The following is a 22,029-nucleotide window of genomic DNA, read 5'->3' as shown; positions in this document are numbered from 1 at the left end:
CAATCAATACCAATCTTAACATCGATGGCAACACCATTAAAGTTGTTAGCGAAGTAAAAACACTGGGTTTTTACTTCAACTCCTCCCTCAATCTGAAGAAACAGGTCAGCGCCACAGCCTCGGCAAATGCATACGCTTGCAAGTTTATTCGAGCATGTAAACCCTTGCTCTCGACTAAAAGTTGTATCAACTTGGCTAGAGCCCTAGCCCTCAAGAATCGACTATTGCAATGGACTATATCTTGGAGCCAACAATTATATCATCAAAAAACTGCAAATCTTGCAGAATAACGCTCTCAGGATAGCTTTGAGTATCCCTCGCAGACAATATATCTCGGCTATAAGGGACAACAATTGTCTCTCTATCAAATAAAGAATTCAACTTAAAACTGCATCCTTAACCTACAGATGTCTTAACACAGCCCCACAGTACACCTCTGATAAATTCACCTTGAAACAATACGCTTGCATTACTAGATCTGCTATCTCAGGCCAGCTACAAGTTTCCAGATACAAACTCAAAAAAGTTGGAGGCAATAGCTTCCCGATCCTTGCCGCCCAACTCTGGAACTCTCACTCCCTCCCAATTTTATAACTATGCAATCCTTCCAATGCTTTAGAAAGAATATGAAAAATTGGCTTATCACCAACGATGCCCCTCAGTAATACATCCGCCTCTCCCATGTACATATGTAAATAGCACATGCACTGATCCTCTATTTGTATTTATACTTGATTTTGTGTGCCTTAATAAGCCTGTGACTAACTCTTATATGTATACATGTCGAACCTTGTGTGCCTTTATTTTCTCCAGTATTCTGTGTAACCAAGAAACTGCATTATCCTGTACTGCGCCAAGATACCCCTGGGTGAGGCGTGCAATATAAATAAACCAAACCAAAGGTCCTGCGCCTCTTTGGAGAGCCCCGGGGATCTGGGCCCCCCCTGCTTCCTGATGTAACAATACAAACAATGTAGAACATTGTGGTGGCGTTGTCCCTGAAGACCCGTACCACCTTGTCCTTGAGGGACGAAAGGAAGGACTGGAGGGCCCAAAACACTGGCCGCAGTTCCATCACGTTGATGTGCAACTTCTTCTCCTCCTGTAGCAATAGGCCTCTTGCTTGAAGACTTCCGGTGTGCGCTCCCCATTCGTCCAGGGAGGCGTCCGTCGTGACGGTCTCCTGATGAGGTGGGGTCTGGAAAATCTGCGCCTGCAGACAGATGCGGGTGCACTCCACGCTGGCCGTATCGCACGACAGAAACTCACATAGAGTGTGACCTTGACCGTGAAGCTTCCCGACACTTCTATCCAACGGGCGTCGAGGAACTCCTGCAGCGGACACATCCGTAGCCCGCACAGACGAATGAGGTATATGCATGACCACATCATGCCGAGAAGGTCTTGATGGACCTCACCCTTGCGATCTTCAGGGCCAACAGCCGTTGTACCTTGCCCAAGATGGCTGCTATCCCCTCTCCCCCTGACGGAGACGCCAGGCATGACACTGTGTTGAGTCGGGCACCCAGAAACCGTGCAACCTGCGATGGAATCAAGCAGGACTTTGCATTGTTCACTAAGAACCCCAGATCCGTCAGGAGTTGGACGGTCCTCGGCGTGTGTTCGAAGGCGATGTCCTCCGAGCTTGACCGGATGAGCTAGTCGTCCAGGTAAGGGTAGATGTGGATCCTTCGTAGACGCAGCTGGGCCTTCACCGGTGCCAGGCACTTGTTGAAAAGCCTTGGCGCTCGCTTCAATCCGAAAGGAAGGGCCTTGAACTGGTAATGTTGCTCTTTAACCACTAAGCGTAGGAACTTGCGGTGGCCCTCCTGTATGAGGATGTGAAAATAGGAATCTTCCAAGTCCAGCAATGATAGAAAATCCCCCTCTTCCAGCTATCCTAGCACGTGCTGAAAAGTCACCATTTGAAACTTTTGAGACTCGATGTACTTGTTCAGACGTCGGAGGTCCAGGATGGGCCTCCAACCGCTGGTCTACTTTTTGACGAGTAACCAGACGAGCTCTATTGCACCTTTTTTAGCATGGCCCGCACCTCCAGCAGAAGCTTAGGGACGTGATTTTCCTGCTGGGCCACTGGTGGTATATGGGGACACTTCCATTGGAACTCTAGGGTGTGTCCGTGGGCGAGAGCATCCAGCACCCTACGGTTGGTGGAGATGGTCTTCCACACGCTGACGAAGTTCACCAGCCGGCCTCCCACCGGGGTGCTCGGGTGGGAGCCCTGATGCCACGGTCATTTCAATCCTGTTTGGTCGTCGAAGTGCCACCTTGGGTGCCTTGGCAGCGACGTCCTCCTCCAGAATTGGCACGGCCCCTGTAGGTCTCCTGGCCTGAAGAGCTGGAGGGTTGACAGTAGGACGATACACCTCCCCGGAATCCTTTGGAAGAATCCTGGGGATTTTCCCCCAGAAGTCCAAAAGGACACCTGTCGTTGCTGAAGCATGCCCAAGGCTCGAGCCGTCTCAGTGTCCCCCTTGATGGCCTGAAGAGACTCGTCCACAGTCTTCCCAAACAAATTGTCCCTGTCGAAGGGCATGTCCAACACCTTCAAGTGAACATCCTGGCAGAAATTATTGGCCCTAAACCAGCAACGCCGACGAAGGGAAATGATGTTGCCCATTTAGCAGAAACCTGTGTCAGCGATGTCCGTGGCTACCGTAATGGCGTGGTCTAATGCCACCTCGCCTTCCTGTAGGATCTCCCTCTGGTCATCTGGAAGGAAGTCCAGGAGGGGAGCGATCTTGAATTAAAGCGGTTGAGACCATAAGCACTTGGGCGCAGAGTCCGGCACCCTGTATTTATTCTCCTAATGGTCCCTCTTCGCTGGTGCCGAGGAAGGGTTCTTCATAAGGGACAGCCCTTCATCCCAAATGTCATCCAAGAGCGGGATCGAAAGTACGGTCTTCCTCTTCGCCTCACTGCGCTGGTAAAGGATATCGTCTTTCTTCTCCTCAGGGACTAGCTGCAACAGCTCCGGGCCCTCGAGTTCATGGCGACTAACAAACCTATATCATTGTGCGGTGAATATCTGGGAGTCGGAGACGGGAGATCCCGCAAACCGCTTTAGTCATCATCCGTGCCCACCGTTGCCATGTCCAGATCTGTCTCATCCCTCGGGGTGGGTGGGAGGCGTGGGGGGCGAAGGGTGGAAAGGAGTCGGAGGGTGAACTCACCTCTTCTTGGATGGTGGTTCCTCCGATGGTCCCGGCGCCGCGGTTGGGGCCACCAGTGCAAGAGGCATCCCTGTCCGGATCTCAGAGCATAGGGTATGCAGAGCAGTGAGAATGTCCACTGAGATATCCCCAGGTGGCTGCGGTGACGGTGGCAAGGGCATTTGCGGCTTAGGCTGGTCCTCCAAGCCCTCAACACCCTGTTCCTCGTCGGCCTCATCGTTGTCGCCCTAGTCGGGATCCTTCCCATAGCGCCTGCTCTTGACGCATCCTTCCTCCTGGAGGGTCTGGAGGTTGGTAAGCTCCTCCTCAGAGGAGACGTCCGAGCACTGAAGGGCTACCGTGCCCCCACCCAGACTCTGCAACCAAGGGAGACGGTTTCGGGGGAATGAGGCATCTTCTCTGGTGCCTTTTCGATGGGTTGAAAAGAGGACTCCCTCCTGGCAGGCAGGGATACTCTTGCCTTCAGGGCCATGCCCTGCGGATCCGCCTCGGCGGCCTTCGCGAGGGATGCCACCACTCCTTCGATGGAAGGGGCCTTTGTCAGATGTACCTGGGCCTTCACGACCTTGGTCGAGCCTGAAGCCTTCACCTTAGGGGGAGAAGGTGAGCCCTGCTCCCCCTTAGCCTTCTCTGTAGGGCCTATCTGGGTCTTCTCCAAGAGCTTGCCCGGATGGTCCGGCTTCCTCCTCTTAGAAGAACATGAGCGTTGGCTCATGGTCGAAGGCGCTGGAGACCCTGTACTCGCCCTCGTCGCTGCAAAGCCTGTCGCAACGGCGCACCCAGGGGCAGTGGACTTGCAGTGCTTAGCCTTATGTTGGGCCCCCGCGGGAGGGGCGCCCTCAAAGGACTTAGAAGACTGCTCAACTTTCTTCTTCTGGGCAGGGGTGGCATGCTGCCGGAACTCACCCAGAGCAGGGGCCTTAGCCTGCAGCCACTCGTTAAAACGCCTGCGTCAGTCGTTCAGCGTGTGGGGTACCATCTCCCAATCAAGACACACAGTCCTCCTCCACGTGTGTCGGGACCGAGTGCAGGCAGTAAAGGCACAGGGAATGTCAGTCGTCCGAAAAGAAATTCCATAGGTTGCAGCCGGGGCAAACCTTGAAGAGAGGCGCGAAGTCATTCTTCTCATTCGCCGTGTCCACGCAGCCTAGGCCTTGAAGAAGCTTCTGGAATCCTCCAACAAGAAACTCAATAAAATTCGCCCTCGAGGGGCACTGAAGAATCCGAAAATGGGTCCCCGTTAATCCGAAGATGGAGCTTGAGGCGCAATTGACTGAAAAAATAGAGCAAAACTCTACGAAAAATCACAAAACGCAGTAAAAGCTTGAGAGCTATAGCACGAGGACTCCCAACACTTGAACGTGCGGTAAAAATCTGAAGATGGCTGCCAGAGGAGGGGCTTAGGTAGAGGGCAGTCATTGGCTGGGGGCAGTATGACCCAGAGGCTAGTGATTGGTTGTTAGGAGAAAGACAGTTAAGAAATGCAACTGAAACTTATTTTTTCTTTACCGAGGATGCCCAGCCTGATCCATGCCAGATCCCATGCTGGAGAAGCACAGAAACTGCTCTCCTGAACATCCATGAAGACCTGCTCTCTAACCTCGATTCTAATCTCCCCTCTGTCCACCTCCTACTCCATCTCTCTTCTGCCTTTGAAAAGGTTAACCATGCCATCCTGCTCAACCGCCTCTGTGATAACCTGGGTATCGCTGATCAGGCCATGGCCTGGTGGACTTCCTTCGGCTCCAATATACCCCCGCAGGTCCAACTTGGGTCCTTCCTTTCATCCATCTCACTCTCTACCTGTGGTGTTTCTCAGGGGTCTAACCACTCCCCCCTGGCTGTTCAACCAATACCTAGCACCTCTCTCCCTCTGCATTGCCGCTCTCTGCTCCAACTTTCTGTACTACGCGGATGACACACCGCTCGTTTTCAGGCTCCCCTCTGCCACCTCTTGTCCTTCTCTCATCTCTGACTGTCTGCCATCCATGAGTGGTTTGCCGCTAACGACCTCTGCCTCAATGCCAGTAAAACAGATTCTCATCGGCACACCTGCAACCCCCTTTCCTGACCTCTGGGTTATCTTCGAATCCACATTCTCCTTTGCTCCTCACATCTCCGACGTCTCTAAGAAGTCAAACTACCAACTGTATCTCCTCAGAGGTATTCTTCCTTTCCTCTCCTTCCCCCAGAAGCTCACTGTCTCTAGAGCTCTGCTTCTCTCTAGGCTGGACTACTGCAACAGCCCATTTCTAAATCTGCCTGTTCCTACTCTCCGCCCTCTGCAACACATCCAGAACAGCAAACAACAAGGGCGGTCGTGGGAGACTCTCTGCCAGACATGAGTCCTAGTTACAAGAGCCTTACCCAGAGTCTATAGCTCACTATCTTTTACAGAGAAATAATATCCCAAACATATCAGTCTTTGTCCTGCACTGGACAGTCGAGCACCAAAATGATAGGCAAGCCCAGGGATCGTATCTCTCCAGCACTGAAACTCTGCATTTGCTCCCAGTGGCTGCGAGGGTTAAGTTCAAGACCCACTGCATTGTTCACAAGGCCTTCTGAGTCCTCAATACCTCCAACTCTCTCTTCGTAAATACCTTCCTACTCTAGCTCTTCGCTCCTCCTCCACCTACCTCAGGGTCAGTCGCTTCTCCAAGCAACAAGTTGGTGGTAGGTCTCACTCTTCGGCTGGGCTATCCCTCTGGAAAAGCCTCCCTGCCTCTCTGAAACATGAGGAGAGCCATCTTCAGTTCCGGAAGCACCACAAGACCTTCCTCTTTGCTTCTGCCTTCTCTCTTCCTCTCCCCTGCTGATCTGTCTGCTTCTGCCTGCCCTGGGCATCTAGCTATCCTCTGATTTCGGGCCCAGATCCCTGCCCACCCAGTTGCACATGCGCACTGCCTCCTTGAATCCCTTGCACTTGGGTCTGTATCTGAAACCCTACAGTCCTCTTACCTGCAGGTATTTATACCCACTGTGCATGCTTAATTCATGCACTTGCTGACCACACTACTTTTTAAATCACGTGTTCAGCATTTTCCAGTCCTCCCCGGCCCCTTGCACTTCCCCCTTTACCTCTCCTGTACTTGCACGTTCTCAATGTCACTGAGCCTAGTAAGATAGTGGTTTGTCCTCCCTTAAACCCCTCCCTTGCCTTGTTGAGCCCTAAAACACTTATGTATGGGTGTGATATAAATAAAATATATCATATATGGAATACATTACTCACAGTATCTTATTTCTGATGTTTGTATCTGCTTAGATTCTCATGCTTTGCATAGGCTGACATCTAGTGGAAGTTGCAGAGTATTGAACATGAAGTTTTCAAAGTTTGAAAGGGGACGTCGATAGAGCAAGAGGGAGTGTTTTTATATTTAGAGTGTTGTGTTTTATTATTACCTGCTTGATTCATTTTTTTTCCTAGTGTGTTTTTGTGCCTATAATAAATATATACTTACCTGTCTAAGTGGAACCATTGTGGAACCCCACTCACCACTCCTGAGACTTAGCCACGACCACTCTCCATGCTTACCTTGCTTGGCTAAACTCCCACATCCCCCTGTTTACTATAACTAGGGTGGCCTCCTAAACTTTTACACCATCCCAGAATTTAGAAATCCATCTGAACAGTAACAATTCTAACCAATCAATCTTTGCAGGGCTTTTGGTGTCGATATTTATGGTGTGTGATTTAAATATGAATGATCCCAGCTACTACCTTATATGCTCTACTACTCATTAAATATCATCTTTCAGACATTTTGTGAATGTTGGTGTCTTGGGTGCTATCATCCAAGAGAACTGTGGACTGCCTTGTGAATGGGGCACACATGCCTCCATGGTGTGCATAATATGTGTATCCATGGGAACCTGACTGTTTTCTATATTGCAAAGCTGGCTAAGAAGCAATGGAGTGTTGTTTGTGCTGTTGATGGCAACATGTGAGGCAAGAAGGGTGGTTACAATATCTGGCACAGGGTGTTTAGGCCATGTGGGTGGGAACACAAGAAGCCTAGGTGGGACCCAAGCACTGACTGGAAAAAATCTTTTGAGTTCCTTCTTGAACTGCAACAGTGTTGGCGAGTCCGAATTTCAACACGGGATGGTGTTCCTGTAGTCCATGGTGTAGCACGATAGGGCCTGTATCCTAATTACATCATGTGCAAAAAACTAAAGGGCAAACCACTCATGTGGCCAAACACCAAAAACACAGGAGAGTGGAAATACACAAAAAACAAACTTAGTTATGTTTATGACTGGGTCTCCAATGCAATTACCAAACATTCTTATTACCGTGTTGACGACTTGGAGGCAAATCTGTTTAATCATCTTCCCCAACCTGTGACCAAAACCAATGGCAGAAAAACAAATCTGTCTTTCACCCCAAAGAGATGGCTTCATTATATACAAATACTCACTGCAAAATCAGTTTTTTCCATCTCATCGAAAAGCGCACTGGAGTTGTGATCCATATCCATAGACTCGGAGAGACCACCAGTGTCCTAGGAAGAAAGCAAAGCATTGATTACTACAATCACCATAGAAGGGGGACTGCCATGGAACTGCTGCTGCTTAATAGGATAACATGTTCATGTACTTTGTGTACTATTCCTCCCACTTCGGAACACGCTTGTATAATTAACCACTTCAATAGCTTTCAACTTAACAAACCTGAATGAGAAAGGTGCCAATATGAAGCTGTCACTAAAGGCTGCAAACAAATCTTAGAAGCAAGCACTTCACATGTTTAGCTCTTTACCTAGGTTATAAAGTATTTATTTAAAAGGCTCCATTTTATGTACATATTTTATATACATTGCCAACCACTGAATGTGAGAGAAGGAAACATAACATATGGGCAATGTTAATTCTATGGATTCTCCTCCCACGCATTCTTCATCTACACAGATAATACTCTCAGGCACCAGCTGTTCTCCAAACATCTCAACAGGGGCCATAGTGCTGCTGAACGAATAGCCTCTACAGCTCTCATGCGCCTCGACCCCACCGGACAGGGCATCAGCACGCACACATAGTACTCCCTAAGCCCCCCTTCCTCAGTACCACCCCCTTTTATCATATTCTCTTTCTAGAAATCATTATTTAGGTATTTCTTTTATTTTTTGGAGGAAAACGAATGGGCAAAATTAACACCAATAAAAGGATACATTTTATTTTCTGTCACAACAAGTCACTGTTAGGCCAGTTTTTCTGAAGTCCAACTAAGGGCGTAGTAAAACCATATAACTGAGACAGTACAAAACTCCACTTTTAGTATAAGGCTGTACCACCTGAGTATATACGTAGCGTATACGGAGCAGCCAGTCTCATTTTAGGGGGGAGAGAGGGGTGTAGGAAGGTACAAAGAACTTTTTGTATACAAAGGATTCAACAGAAACACTTACAACCAAAAGTATTATAAAAAATAAAGGTTTATTATAAATACATTTAGGCCAAGTGTTGGGATGGAAAATGAGAAGATCCCACCCCCCTAGGCGCTTCCAAGTTAGGCGGACCCCATAGGAGGCGATATAACCTACAAGGGAGGGGAATAGCCCCCACCCACAGGGCACATGCAACTCAGAGGTGCCCTGCCCGACATTGGCATCCCGGGCCCACACCACTTGCGCTCTGTTCCCACGGAAATCCATTTCCCTGCTGTCCCTTCAGTGTTGCAAACATCTAGTATCATTTCCAACACTGTACCCTGCTGAGAATGTGCCAGGCACCAGAGCGGTGTCAATCCATCTCCACTAAAATGACACAGGCCCTTGACCCCCACCCAGCAGGCCGTAGCCAGCCACACTTAATCGACCTGACCCCCTACTTCTTAACATAGCGATAAAGATCCGACTCCCAGGCTCTGGCCCCCCCTATGATACCTACCACAGATCTAAAGCCTGCACAACTGTATGACTGTATATCTCTCCAATAGTAACACATGTCTTTTCGTATCATGATATAATATGATAGATAAGGCATTTATAAAGTGCCTATACACAAGTGATTCAAGGTGCGACGAGGCAAGGGAGGGGGAACAGAGGGAAGACACACAACGATCCCACTAGGCCAGGTGTCATTCAGATCGCTCAAGTGCATGGGAAGGGGGAAGGGGAGAGTGCGAGGGGAAAAGGGAGGGGACAGTGGGGTAAAAAGATAATAGAATAAATAACAATAAGTAAAGTATAGCCAGCAGCTGGCAAGTGCAAGGGTAAAGGGTAAGCGCAGGCATCAAGTGTCAAGCGCTGGTAAGGGACTGTAGGGATACAGAAAAACACAGTCCCAGGTGCAGGGTTGAAAGGAAGGCAGTGTAGGTGTGCATCAGGCGGGGGAGGGGACCTGGGCCCGAGATCAGAGGGTGGCCAGGTAGCCAGTGCAAGGTGAGATTCAGCCAGGAAATCAGCAGGGGAGAGGAGGAGAGAAAGCAGAAGCAAAGAGAAAGGTTTTGAGGTGCTTCCGGAACCGGAGATGGTTCTCCTCAAGTTTCATGGGGGCAGGAAGGCTGTTCTAGAGGGAGGCCCCAGCCGAAGAAAGATCTACCACCAACTCGTTGCTTGGAGAAGCGACTGATCCGGAGGGAGTTGGAGACGGAAGAGCGAAGAGCTCGAGAAGGAAGATATTTAGGAAGAGAGAGTTGAAGGTTTTGAGGCCCCAGGCCCCAGAAGGCCTTGTGGACAATGCAGAGGGTTTTAGGTACAAAGACACAGGGGAAGGTAAATCATAGATCAAAACCACTGGGGGAGACCTTGGGTGCGGGAACTGTGGTATCAATGAAGCCCTGAATGTAGCGGTCAGTTTAACTGTATTTTATCCTCCCCTCGTCTTGGCACCCCTTTCTGTGTTGCCCAGGTACCCATCATACTGAATGAATAGCTGGTTTCAGTTGTTTAGTTTAGACTAGATATATTTTATCTTATGTATGCCCTGACATTCACCGCAAAGAAGAGCCCAGCGGGCGAGGGAGAAACAGTCACTTAGCACCTGGCATCCCTTATGGAGCAGGCCCATGTATATGTTCGTACCAACCAGCGATGTGGATTTCTACTGTATATGATTATGTCACTGATGATGCGTTTGGCCTTTTTAATGTGCAGCTCGTGTAATTTTTGGCAGAGCGCTCTCGGGCAGCAGAGTTCTTTGCTGACACATGTATTTTGTACAAGTAAAACTTTGATATCCTTGCAACCTATCTCTTGGCTTTATTCCCTAATGGGTTGTCTTTACTCTGGAGTGGGCGTACAGAGGTCTATGCCTTAATTTGGCGACTCCCGTGACGTGATTCCTTAGCCCCCGTACTTGCGTCGATATCCGGGGGCCTCTCCGGAAAGGCTCTGCCCACCTACAGCTGACCAGCCCCTAAAAAACGCATGCACAGCTGAAGCGATTCTTGTGGGTTCTGGCTTCACGAAGGCCCCACCTGCTCGTTGGAGCCGGGGCAGACCCAGGGAGAGGCCCAGACGTGTTGTGGATTAACCGCAAACTGAGGCTTTCGGAAGAACACAGACACGTGAGTATAGACTGCAAGGTAGAACACCATCTGGGGTTTGAGTATGGAGCAGTATGATTGAGGGGAACACGCAGTGATTCGAAGTGAATGAACAGACCGATTATTTGAGTGTGGAGATTTTTTATGGCCATTTTATATTCATTTTTTCTTTACATTTTTTGTTAAACAAAATATAAAAGAGGGAGGAAAGGGAGCCTACCCCCGAGACAGGGTAGAAGGTGCAACCACAGTGCATTGTCCCGACCAATGCAGGAAGACACAGATAAAGAGACAGATTAGGAGCCCCGTATAATTAGAGGGCTCGGGAACAAGTAGTGGTTGTTGTTTTAGCTTGTTATTTTCAGTGTCTATTTTATATGTAGGGAGGAGGCCCAGGAGGGGAAAATATGGTGTGAACGAGAAGTGAGGAGTGGGGATGCTTTAAGTGGAAGAAACTGGCATATTGGGAACATCTTTTGTTTTCATAGGTTTTGCTTTTCACGGTCCAAAAAGTGATCGTGTCCACCCTGCTTGACCGAACAAAGACAGTTCTACCATGCATTTGACGATTGTATACTGACTAACACTGTGGGCCCTAGCGATATATATGGACAGGAAGAATACTGCACAGTTGTGGTGACATACTTTAGCTAGAGGGCAACCATGGTGGCAGACACCAAACTATCTCATTTATGTAAATGCCTGCGCCTGTACAGTGACAAGATACCACAGACAATGGGTGACAAACAAAAGGGGAAGGAATGCCCTACTCCTGGCCAGAGGAAGGTTCCTACGATAAGGGTGCCCTTAGACCATATGTCAATATCATATGTCAACATATCTGACTGCTAAATACAAGGGGAAGCCACTACAAAATAGAAGAGCAATATTAGATCTGTGGCGGATGTTTGAGGAAACACCCACCCCAGAAAAAAGAGAAATAGCATTGGAAAGTTTGACAACAGGTGGCGGTACATGGGAGACAATGAGAAGGGAGAAGGGTAACCAAAGAAAATCTACCGCGACCAGCAGAGGGGTACTCAAATCCGACCTATGTGTCAGGGGGAAGTACTCTAGAAAATGCGATTACAGCACCGCACCCCCAACATATGATCCACCAACAACAACTCCTACCCACTCAGGAGTAAGTGCCATGGATATTGGAGTAGCATTGACCTCCGCCTGCACAGAGTTGGCTAGATTTCAAGCGCTGTGTGAGGCAGCGAGAGGATCAGAGAGCGGAGTACAGCCCCCAAGCACCTCTCCTCCCCCACCGGAAGATGAGTGGAAGTCAGGAGATTTTCTGTTTAGGATTGATAGCGCCCCCATATGGGCCGTGGAAGTAGAAAGGGAAGGGGAGATTGTTAGACAAGATTTGGAGCAGTACCCTTTGGGTGTACTACAACAACCTTGACCTCCTGGCAATAGGAACCCAACCTTTGGTATAAGTCTGTACTGCACAGGTTGGTAGCGTGTTGAGCAGCCAGGCTTATCTCGTGAGGGGTCAATGTGAGCTGTAGGGGAGTTGCACAGAGATTCACAGTGACAAGTATTCAAATAAACTCACACACAAAAGGTTTCTTGATTAAACAATTATTAATTTATTTACCAGTCAGTTTGAGTAAGCCTTCTTCAGAAGGGTCAATATAATATTAACACACAAATACACTCCAAAATACACGCTCTTAATGTTTCTAAATCAGTAAGTACCCTTTTGGGATGGCACACAGACACTTCCTACACCCTCGGGTGACTTAAAAACTAGGACACTGTGGACCTTAATATACCACTGTTGCATTTAGAATAAGACTTAAGGGCATGTCAAAGAAAAAGTTTATTACAACAAAACAAGAGATCTCACAAATATTCTTAGGCAGGCAAGTACGTTTGAAACCCCCCCCAATGCAAAGTAAGTTAACCCCTTCCTGGAAGGAAGGCCAAACACAAAGTCAGAGGGAAGAATAATCATTCAGGGAGCCAGGCCAGGCCAAATTCAATTGGGCAACAGTCTAGGTGAGCTGAGGCACTTCTTAGTGGTAGGTAAAAGTCTTGCACAACGTTTGAGAAGTCTTTGTAGAAAAGAAGAAATCAAAGTAGGGCCACAAGCTGTTATGGCTTGTGAGGTAAAGAAGCTGTTAGCAACTTCACAGAAGCAACCAAGACAAGTCTCAACTGAGAACACGTGAGGCTACACAAGTTATCTTAGACTGTACAGTACCTTTGGTTAGAAGAAAATAGTTCCAGCTGGCTTCTGTTCCTGTGCAGCTCTGCAGATCCTGTGTTCTTGGTCCTCAGTCGTGGGCACAAGAGAGAGGACGTCTGGAGGACTCCTGCACTGAAATGGGACGATCAGCGACAGAAAAAGACCAACTTCTATTCAGTGGCACTTCGCGGTTTCAGCTCTTTGCGTCCCTGCAAATGGCACCACTGCAGTTATTGGCTGTCGAGATGGGCTTTCCTTGCATCTGGGGTCCAGCAATCTGTTGAGGTGGCTCAGCCACGGTCCGTCCTGCTTCCTGGAATTCCAGAGGACCTTCTTGGAGCTCTTGGCCAACTTAAAAGCTATGTGCTCGACCTGCTGTTCCTCTCCCTGGCTCTTTGGTACCAGCAGCAGCAGTGGAAATGCAACCAGCATCGAGAGGATGTCCAGTTGGGCTTACGTTGGAGTTGATTGGACCCACCAACTCAAGGGGAGAATCCATCCTTGCAGGGCTTCTCTAGTCGAGACGAATTCAGAGCTTCAGCACAGCAGCAGGGCTTAAATGGGCAAGCCAACGGTCCAGGAGTTGCAGCAGGCATCTCTTCCAAGTTCTTCTTCGGATTCCTTCGTCCAGTGGTCGACTACCTTCCAAGCCAAAAAGCCTCACCTTTTATGAAGGTTTCTCCCATTAATTCCAGCCTAGCTGTCAATCACACAGCAGGGTGGCTGTCCTTGCTGGACAGCCAACCAGCCAATCACCTAAAGGTGCATTCCTATCTCCTAAGAGACTAAGCACAGTGAGTTTTGGGCACCTCCCTTGCTTCCTGTCCCTGCCGGACACCCTGGAGCCAGAGGTGGGCTTCACTCGTGAATCCCGCCAAAGACAAAACTAACAATAGGACCAAACCGGGTTTGGCGCGCAAAGTAAATCTCAAGTAGAACCTTTTCCACAAAGAAATGGAGAAAAAAGACGACCAGGGCCATTTTGACAAAAACGGCACCCTTGGGGGCTTTACTGCAGCTGCCAACGCAGCCCGCGATAAAAGCACACTGCGGTAGTTAAAAGTAAACCACTGCCACCAGCCATTCATCAAGGAAAAGGTAACAAACATGTTACATGAGAAGCTAGACAAAGGGGATACCAAGTAACCCCTCCAGCACCCTATTGTAAGATAGTGTGTGCTGGGTCTAGAAAGTTACAATTGTAAGTAAAGTCAATTTCACTTTACTGCTCTTGGAAACAGTAGTTTATCCAAGAGAAGGTATTTAAACCTTTGGGAAATCTAAAAGTCTTCCCTGTGCCACTGCACTGAAGGTGCTGTGTGAACCAATGTAAACATGATGCCTATGGAGTTCGTCAGACTCCATACTTCTAAAGAAACCCAGTGATCAAATCATAGAAAAAATACATGAGAGAGTGGGAAAAAGGGTCTCACTCTCTCCAGGTTAAAAATTAAAGTCCTCAAAATCCAGCAAAGGTGATGGGGGTCTGTAAAGTAGAATTGGCACATTTATGAGAATTCTCTGTAACAGAGACAGACAGTTTCAGATATGAAAACGTGGCATGAGTGAGAGATGAGGAGTACTGGATTGACTGATGATGGAGAGGAAGGAGCAGTGGGAGGGGTCCAGCAAGAGCATTTGACAACACCAAGAGTGGAAGGGACGGGGGAAGGGAGGTTGAGAGAAAGGTTCGGGAGAATGGCGTTAGCAAAAAAGAAAGGTAGTGGAGTAAAAGGTGTAAAAGTAAAACTCGAAATTGCAAATGCCCTGATCCACAAAGGAGCAGGTCGGCCTCATTATGTTCAATGGGCCCAGATGGATAAAAACAACCTCCTCAAATCCCTCCCCCCACTCGTGGCGGGTGCGGAAAAATTGATTTACGCCTTCGAAAAACACACAGCAGGGCTGCCCCTAGCTATAGGAGATATTAAGATCTTGTTAGTGCCTGCGGTAGGAGAGCAGGCAGAAGCAGTGTGGGTGAAAGCGGGGTACCCGGGTGTAACCATAAGTAATGACTCCCATGACAGGATGTCATTTAACAATATCCATTCGCATGTGTGTGGGACGCACTGCGGAGAGCCTTCCCAGATACTCCCGATTTACACTCCATAATGCAATAGACTATGGGAGATGAGGAAGATGCTGCGCAGTTCATTCGTCGGGTCCAAGAGATGTGGAGATCAGAGACGGGCACTGCGTGGGACCAATCAACGTCCTTATTTTATTTTTATTATAAAGCAAGGACTGCCAAAAGAAGTACAGAAGGCACTTGATAAGATAGCAGGGATAGAAGCAAAAGGTTGGCTCGAAATTCAAAGCATTTTAGTACATCATTTTAGGAGGATCAAAGAGAGGGAAAAGGAAACTATTCAGAGAAGGCAAGCCGAGGAAGCAAAACTAGTGCAGACAGAACTAGTGAAAGTGGCCACAGTAGCAGCAGTAGCGCCCCCAGAACAAATGGGAGGTGCCTCCCTCGCAACTCAGGAAAGGATGGCTGCTGTGTGGAACGACAACAGGCAAGAACAGTGGGGAGGAAATTAACAATACGAAGGGCCCTAAATGGCAAGGAAGGCCACCAGGAGGGCAAGGTGGGTCCCGAAGGCAAAGAGGAGGCGGATTTGAAGGACAAGGGCCAAGGGGAGGAGGGCAGGGGTAGTGTTGGTCCTGCGGGAGGTGGGGGCACATTGCCAGGGAATGCTGCAGCAGGCCAGGTGGGAAATATCCATATAATCAACCATACAACAATTAACCGTACAGGAACCCCCACCCCGGAGGTCCACAAGGGCCAGCCCAAGGATCCATGATGAAACCCGATGAAATACCCCTACCATACTGCCAGTTACCTCCCCAGATGCCCAGTCCCAGCACCTATCGCCACACCCTCACACAATGTAAACAACCCAAAACCGCCCCAATCATCAGGTCGGAGGGAACAGACACCCTTTTTCCACTGCTCCGAATGGCGCAGCCGCGCCTTACCAAAGTGCCTGTATGATGGGAGGGGACCCCTTTGCTCGCCAGGGGACAGATACATATCCCGACTAGGACAGCCCACAGAGAACACTTGCGTGTCCAGTACTATCAACAACCTTACATCCAGAAGAGGAACCACTGGTGGGGGTAGAGATAGGAAATAAACAGTTCATCTTCATGGTGGACTCAGGGGCAGAAATGTCATGCGTTTGCAAAGGTGACTTCACACTATCAGTACAACATTTTTGAAACGCAGGGTTTCTCTGGGGCTGTGGTAACTGTTCCATACACAGAGGTTTTTGATGTCAAGCCAGGGGGGAAAGGTAGTGCGAGCACCCCTCCTGTAATATGAAAGCTCACCTGTCAACCTACTGGGGAGGGACCTGCACAGTAAATTAAACAAGACAATATCTTTCACCGAAAGAGGGGTTGTTTGCTCCACCCCCGGCAGGTGCTCTCTCCGAGCCATGTTGGTGATCCACGTCGTGGCAAATGAAATAGGGTGAAGTGGATACCCGTGAACCCCGATATGTTCATATATGGAATTAGAGTATTAGCAAGAGCAGTACCCCAGCTTACCAGAAAAGAATGGAGGGTGCCTGCAGATTTTGTCTTCCGCCCCGTAGCAACACCCGAAGTGGTAGCTGGCACCATTCTAGCTGCAAGTGTCTGCAAAGAGAATTGTTGTACTGGGAACCGACATCCAGGGGTGCGAATGGCGCACATTGCTATGCATTGATGCCAATATACCACTACCAGAATTGACCAATGAAGAGCTGTGTGAGGATGGGAACAGTGATGGGGAGATCGTGTTAGAAATGTTCATTTCATGTGACATAATGGTGCAGTATAGGAAAGTACCAAGCCCTATCATGGCTGCCAGTGGGCCACCATCCTTTTATGAAACAGATATGCAACAGGTCCCGCACCACCTGTGGACCCCAAACCCACGTGATGTGGGTATGCTAAAAGAAGGGACACCTGTAAAAATAACACTCAAGCCAGGAGCCATATTACCAAGAGTGAAAAAATACCCCCTATCCAGGGATACAAGAAACACTATGGGCCCTCTTGCAGAAGGGAATAATTGGACCCTCAACAGCCCCATGCAGTACTGCCATCTATTCGATCAAGAAAGCCACAGGGGGGAGTTGGGGGATGATCCAGGACCTTCGCCCCCTTAATGATATTGTACAGAAAGAATTTCATCTTGCTCCAAATCCTGCCTCCATCCTGTGCAGTATTCCCAAACAGGCCACCCACTTTACAGTAGTAGATCTGAAAAACGCCCTTTTCTCAGTGCCCCTCTACCCAGAATCACAATACCTTACAGCTTAACCTGTTATAACTGGGTGACTCTGCTAAGTGGACCTAAAGTATTTGCCTGCTTAAGAAGTTTTATGATCTCTTGTTTGTTCTAATAACCTTTTCCTTTAACCAATTTCTAAAAGTATTCTAAATGCAACAGTAAAATATTAATGTCCCCAGCACCCTAGCTATTGAAGTCACCTGAGGGTGTAGGTTGTGACTGTGGGCCATCCCAAAAGGGTCTTCACTGATTTAGAAACTAAGAATGTACAGTGTTGAAGTGCATTTGAGTGTATTTTATATTGCTCCCTTCTGGAGAAGGCTTATTCTGACAGATAAACAATTATTAATTTGTTTATTCAAGAAACCTTGTGTGTAAGTGTTTATTTGAATACTTGTCACTGTGAATCTCTGTGTAACTCCCCTACAGCTCACATTGACCCCTCTTGAGATAAGCCTGGCTGCTCAGCCACACTACCAACCTGTGTAGTACAAACATATACCAAAGGTTGGGTTCCTATTGCCAGGGGGTCAACGTTACTGCAGTGCACCCTAAGGGTACTGCATACAATCTTGCCTAACACTCACCCACTAGGCACGCCTTGCCCACTACAATCTCCCTGCCACCCACAAAGTTCCACAAACCTTACCAAGGAACGCCTCCTTAACCTGCTCAGCGCACTCCTACCTTGTCCCCCCCTTCGACAATGCCCCCAATACACTTGCAAACGTGTATGATTAAATCCTTACTACAGCGATTGACATGATTGCCCTGCCTAAAACTCGTAAACTCAAACCATCTCAACACAGAAACTCATGGTTCACCCCAGAACTCCAAATGTACATCTTTGGCTAGGGTTGCTACTCCTCCACCTTTGGCAATGGCTCTGTCAGCACGGAGAATGGAGTATCCCTGTGGCAAGGCAACAGAGAGGACAGGACCAGAGGCAGCATGAAGCCAGGTCTCTGGATACTAGAATGTCAAGGTCTGAGGTAGAGATGAGATTGTGAATGTCGAGGGCGTGTGCGGGGATGGATCTTGCACGGTCTAATGTGCATTATATTGGCAAGGTAGATTCATGTTTATTAGGGGTGGCAGTCAAGAGCCTTAGTGGTGTCCTTCTGCTGGGTAGAGGGTTTTATTGGTTTACAGATGATGTGGTATTGTAGGTAGTCCGTCTAGTTGGCAGGTATGATGGGGTGGCAGTTTTCCTCTGTGCTACTTTAGTGGTTTGTGTACCTGGTTGAGGCAGGCGTGTTCCCCCCACCCTGGTGTTGGACCTGTATAGTTTACAGGATACAGCTCCCTTTCTGCCCATTTCCATGTTGGTGGTCTTTATCTGCTGTTAGGTTAGATTTTCATAGAAATGGTAAATCATCCGGACCTGGGTCAACCCCAGACCTTTTTGCTTTACTGGTGGATTATTTGTCCTTAATACCTCTGTGAGTGGGAACCTTTTTCAACACCCACAGAATTTTTTACTCGTTTTTATGGGTGTCATGTTTTAGACTTGCCATAGTGTCCTTTTAAAGTTATCCTCTTTAACAACTTTTTGGCAATAAGTGTCTGTTGTTGATGGGTTGCCCTTGGGGCTCCCCTTTTAACTTCCTCTGGCTAACCTTGAGAGAACTACAGTTCCCAAGGGTAGAAAGGATCTTTGGATCCCTTTTACATTTTATTCAGTGAAGCCAGCACACCCCACCTTATGTGGAGTGCTGGGGAGATACAGTTTTAGTGTGAAAGTGGATACATTGTAACAATTATGTTACAGGGACAAGCTTACCTTCGATGGCTGGTGGAAGTGAGACCTTGTATTAATTTGGTGCACCTTTACCGCAGGCTGTGTTCACAGCTGCAGTAAAGGCACCCAAGTGTGCTCCTTTTACAAAAATGGCCCCAGTCTTCTTTTTTCGACATTTTAGGGTTTCTTGTCCTTTCTTGTCCCTTCGCCTGACATCCAGGGAGGGAAATTCCTTTGTGTGATTTTTATCTTCGGCGGGAGTCCACTGGACACCCCGCCCAGGCTCCAGTCTGTCTGTGAAGGCAGGAAGCGAGGGAGGAGTCCAACACTCTGCAGCCCTTTGTCTTCTTCCTTGCCTGAATGGTGACAAATCCCAGTGGCGGGCTGGCTGTCACGATTGGACAACCAGACCGCCCCTTGTTGTAAAATGCAGAAGTTTTATTGTAGTTCCTGTTAAATACTCCAAACCTGGAACTGAAGACAAGTTGACCACTGGAACCAAAACGGAAGAGGATGATAAAGGAAAAGCAGCTGAGACCATTTCCAGCGACCGGAGAACCTGCTGTGTAACCAGAGCCTGCTGTAGCCCTTCCTTCCAATCGACCTGGGGACTCCGAAAAAGACGACCCTGACCCAGAGCCTGATGAGACCCAATAGACTCAAGAAGACCTGCATTTTGAGCCATTGCACGCATTGCTGCGACCTTGCGGGGCTGCATCACCCCAATATCCTGGGACCTCGAGCCATTGTGTGGTGCAAAGTCTTCTGAATCTCGCTGAAACTTTGTGGGCATCCTGGTGCATCAAAATAACAAGGGCAGTCCTGGGAGTCACTCTGACAGACATTAGTCCTGGTTATGAGAGCGATACCAAGAGTCTTTAGCTCAGCATCTTTCACAGAGGTGAAACATCCAAAACATATCAGTCTTTGTCCTGCCCTGGGGCAGTCCAGCACCGACATACTAGGCAATTCTCCTCTGAAGAAGAGTACCAACAGCAACCCCAGACACGTGGTTCGGTCTGTTTGGACCTCATCAATAGGGTGGAGCTGTGCCTCTCCAAGAATAGTGAGCAAGGGATCCACGCCTGGATTCCCCTAGTAACTTAGGGTGAGCTAAAGAATCTGGGTAAGGATATCGTAACCAGGACTAATGTCTGGCAGAGGGACTCCCAGGACCCCCCTTGTTAATTTGCATCCTTGTGTATCTCCAGAGACACAAATCGATGCTGAAAGGTCCCCTCACCAGAGTGCTAGACCTTTGTAAAGACAAGAATTCGACTGCAAAATTCTGTCTTCTTCTGTATTCCTTTAAAAGGCGCCAAATCCACAGAACTTGCCACAGGAAAACCTTGCCTAGAGCCCTCTTCATCGATCCCTGCTGCAAAGTTCCTTCTGAGGTCTGTTTTCAGTCACGACGACAAGGAATCCACTGACCGGGTATTTGGCTGCAGATCCTGAAGTCCTCCTGCTGCAAAGTCTTCATCAATGCCGAGGTACTGTGTTGACTCGGGTATGCACTTACCTTAAGGGTCTTAGGATTCATGTGTACTTGTGGGGTGTTTTCTGTGATGGGGAGGCCTCTCATCCAGTGCACTCAGTCCCACTGCTAGAACCCTGCCAGGGTGTCTTCTGTGAAGCCCCATGGACCCTCTTCGAACTCTGAAGTAAAATACTCACCTGGTTGCCCAGTCTTCCTGAGGAATTCTGACTTTTGCTACTTAAGAACCTATCCTGACACCAGATCATAGTGACCCCCCTTCTGCCACTGTGAACACTCATGCTCCAAGAATAAGGGAACGACCTTTAAGGGATTGGGACTTCTGCCTAGAAAAGAAGTGTTTAAAAGTGACTATCTTGTAAAAGAGTTGGTTGGTAACTGTAACTCTAAGAGTGAACAGTTAAACAAGGTCTTACTTAACTTGGATCTGTGATGCACTATTCTTTAAAGTATGGTTAACATCTTTCTTACCTTAGAAATCATTTTGCCATTCTATCAGAAAGTAGATATGAAGGTATATTACTCACCTGTGATATTGGTTGTGCCTCTTCCCAAAAGTAATGCTGTTGGTATCACCAGGTTATGCCTATTAGGATAATTGTATGAGTGTCCCCCAACTGGGTTTTACTATTATATTATTATAATAAAATGTGCAAAGCGCAAACTAAGGCCTGTGGGCGTCTCAGCTGTTAGCCTGTCCACGTCTGCATTAGCTTCTACCTACTTAGAATAACAGTAATTCATAAAGTAACATTCTGGGTCATTACGACCCAGGCGTTAACCATGACGTTTATAAGCGCTATGGTTGACGCCGGTATTTTAACGATTGCGCCATGGTGGATGGCGGAATTACCGCCCCATTCCAAGGTTGGCGGGGCGGTAATTCCCCATTCTCCATTGGCCCTTCCCCATTCCCATTTTTGCCCCCATAGGGCTCAATTCGGAATGGGGAAGGCAGTAATTACAGTACCGCAAATTGCGGTACCGTAATTACCTCCAAGGTCCATTTGTAGGTCCAATCCTTAAGGGCTGGTCAAGACCAGCCGTTAAGGTAGGGACCCGAAAAGGGACCTCGTAATTAGGCGGTAAGGGGTTAACGGCGCAGCAAACTTTTACAGCGCCGTTAACCCCTTACCGCCTGGGTCGTAATGAGGCCCATTGGGTTTTACTTTTCCTGTGCTATCTAAAGAAGTGTCTCAGCTCCCTGAAGACTCTTCCAACCCATTGGCTTTGGTTTCAACTGTCCCTCATAGGTGGTACATACGTTTAAACCTGCATTGCTGGGGAATATCTAACCTAGACTTCATTGGAAGATTGAAAACGTATGTGGGTTTTACTAATTTTATTTATTTTACATCTTTAAAGCGCTCACACAGCCCGTGGGCATTGAGGTGCTGTTACAGGAATTGTTTTTTTTTAATTTAGTTGCGCAATTGTTTTTTTTTTTTTGTCTTAGTTGCGTATTTATAACACGCTTAAACACCCAGGGGTTTCTAAGCGCGGACACGGGAATCGAACCTGTGTTGCTTCGTGTCATCTTGCTTCCAAGGCGTGCACGTTGCCGCTGAGCTATCCTCCAGGGATGCCTTACTTACCTTGAGGTTAGCTGTGTGCCACTG

The 22,029-nt window shown here is 48.2% G+C and overlaps 1 protein-coding gene across 5 annotated transcripts in view; it reads right to left on the bottom strand.

The window, feature by feature from the left end:
• Positions 1-22,029, bottom strand: part of MED12 (mediator complex subunit 12) — a 1,704,158-nt gene that overhangs the window by 1,287,401 nt on the left and 394,728 nt on the right. For all 5 annotated transcript variants that reach the window (XM_069612388.1, XM_069612385.1, XM_069612387.1 and 2 more), the window contains exon 14: positions 7,619-7,702. In XM_069612388.1, coding sequence (XP_069468489.1) covers positions 7,619-7,702 — 84 coding nt within the window. The remainder of the gene's footprint in view (positions 1-7,618; positions 7,703-22,029) is intronic.

This window comes from Ambystoma mexicanum, chromosome 5p (genome assembly GCF_040938575.1).
Source record: "Ambystoma mexicanum isolate Mex_15411 chromosome 5p, UKY_AmexF1_1, whole genome shotgun sequence".
Classification (NCBI taxonomy): Eukaryota; Metazoa; Chordata; class Amphibia; order Caudata; family Ambystomatidae; genus Ambystoma; species Ambystoma mexicanum.
This window is presented reverse-complemented; position numbering and strand designations above follow the sequence as displayed.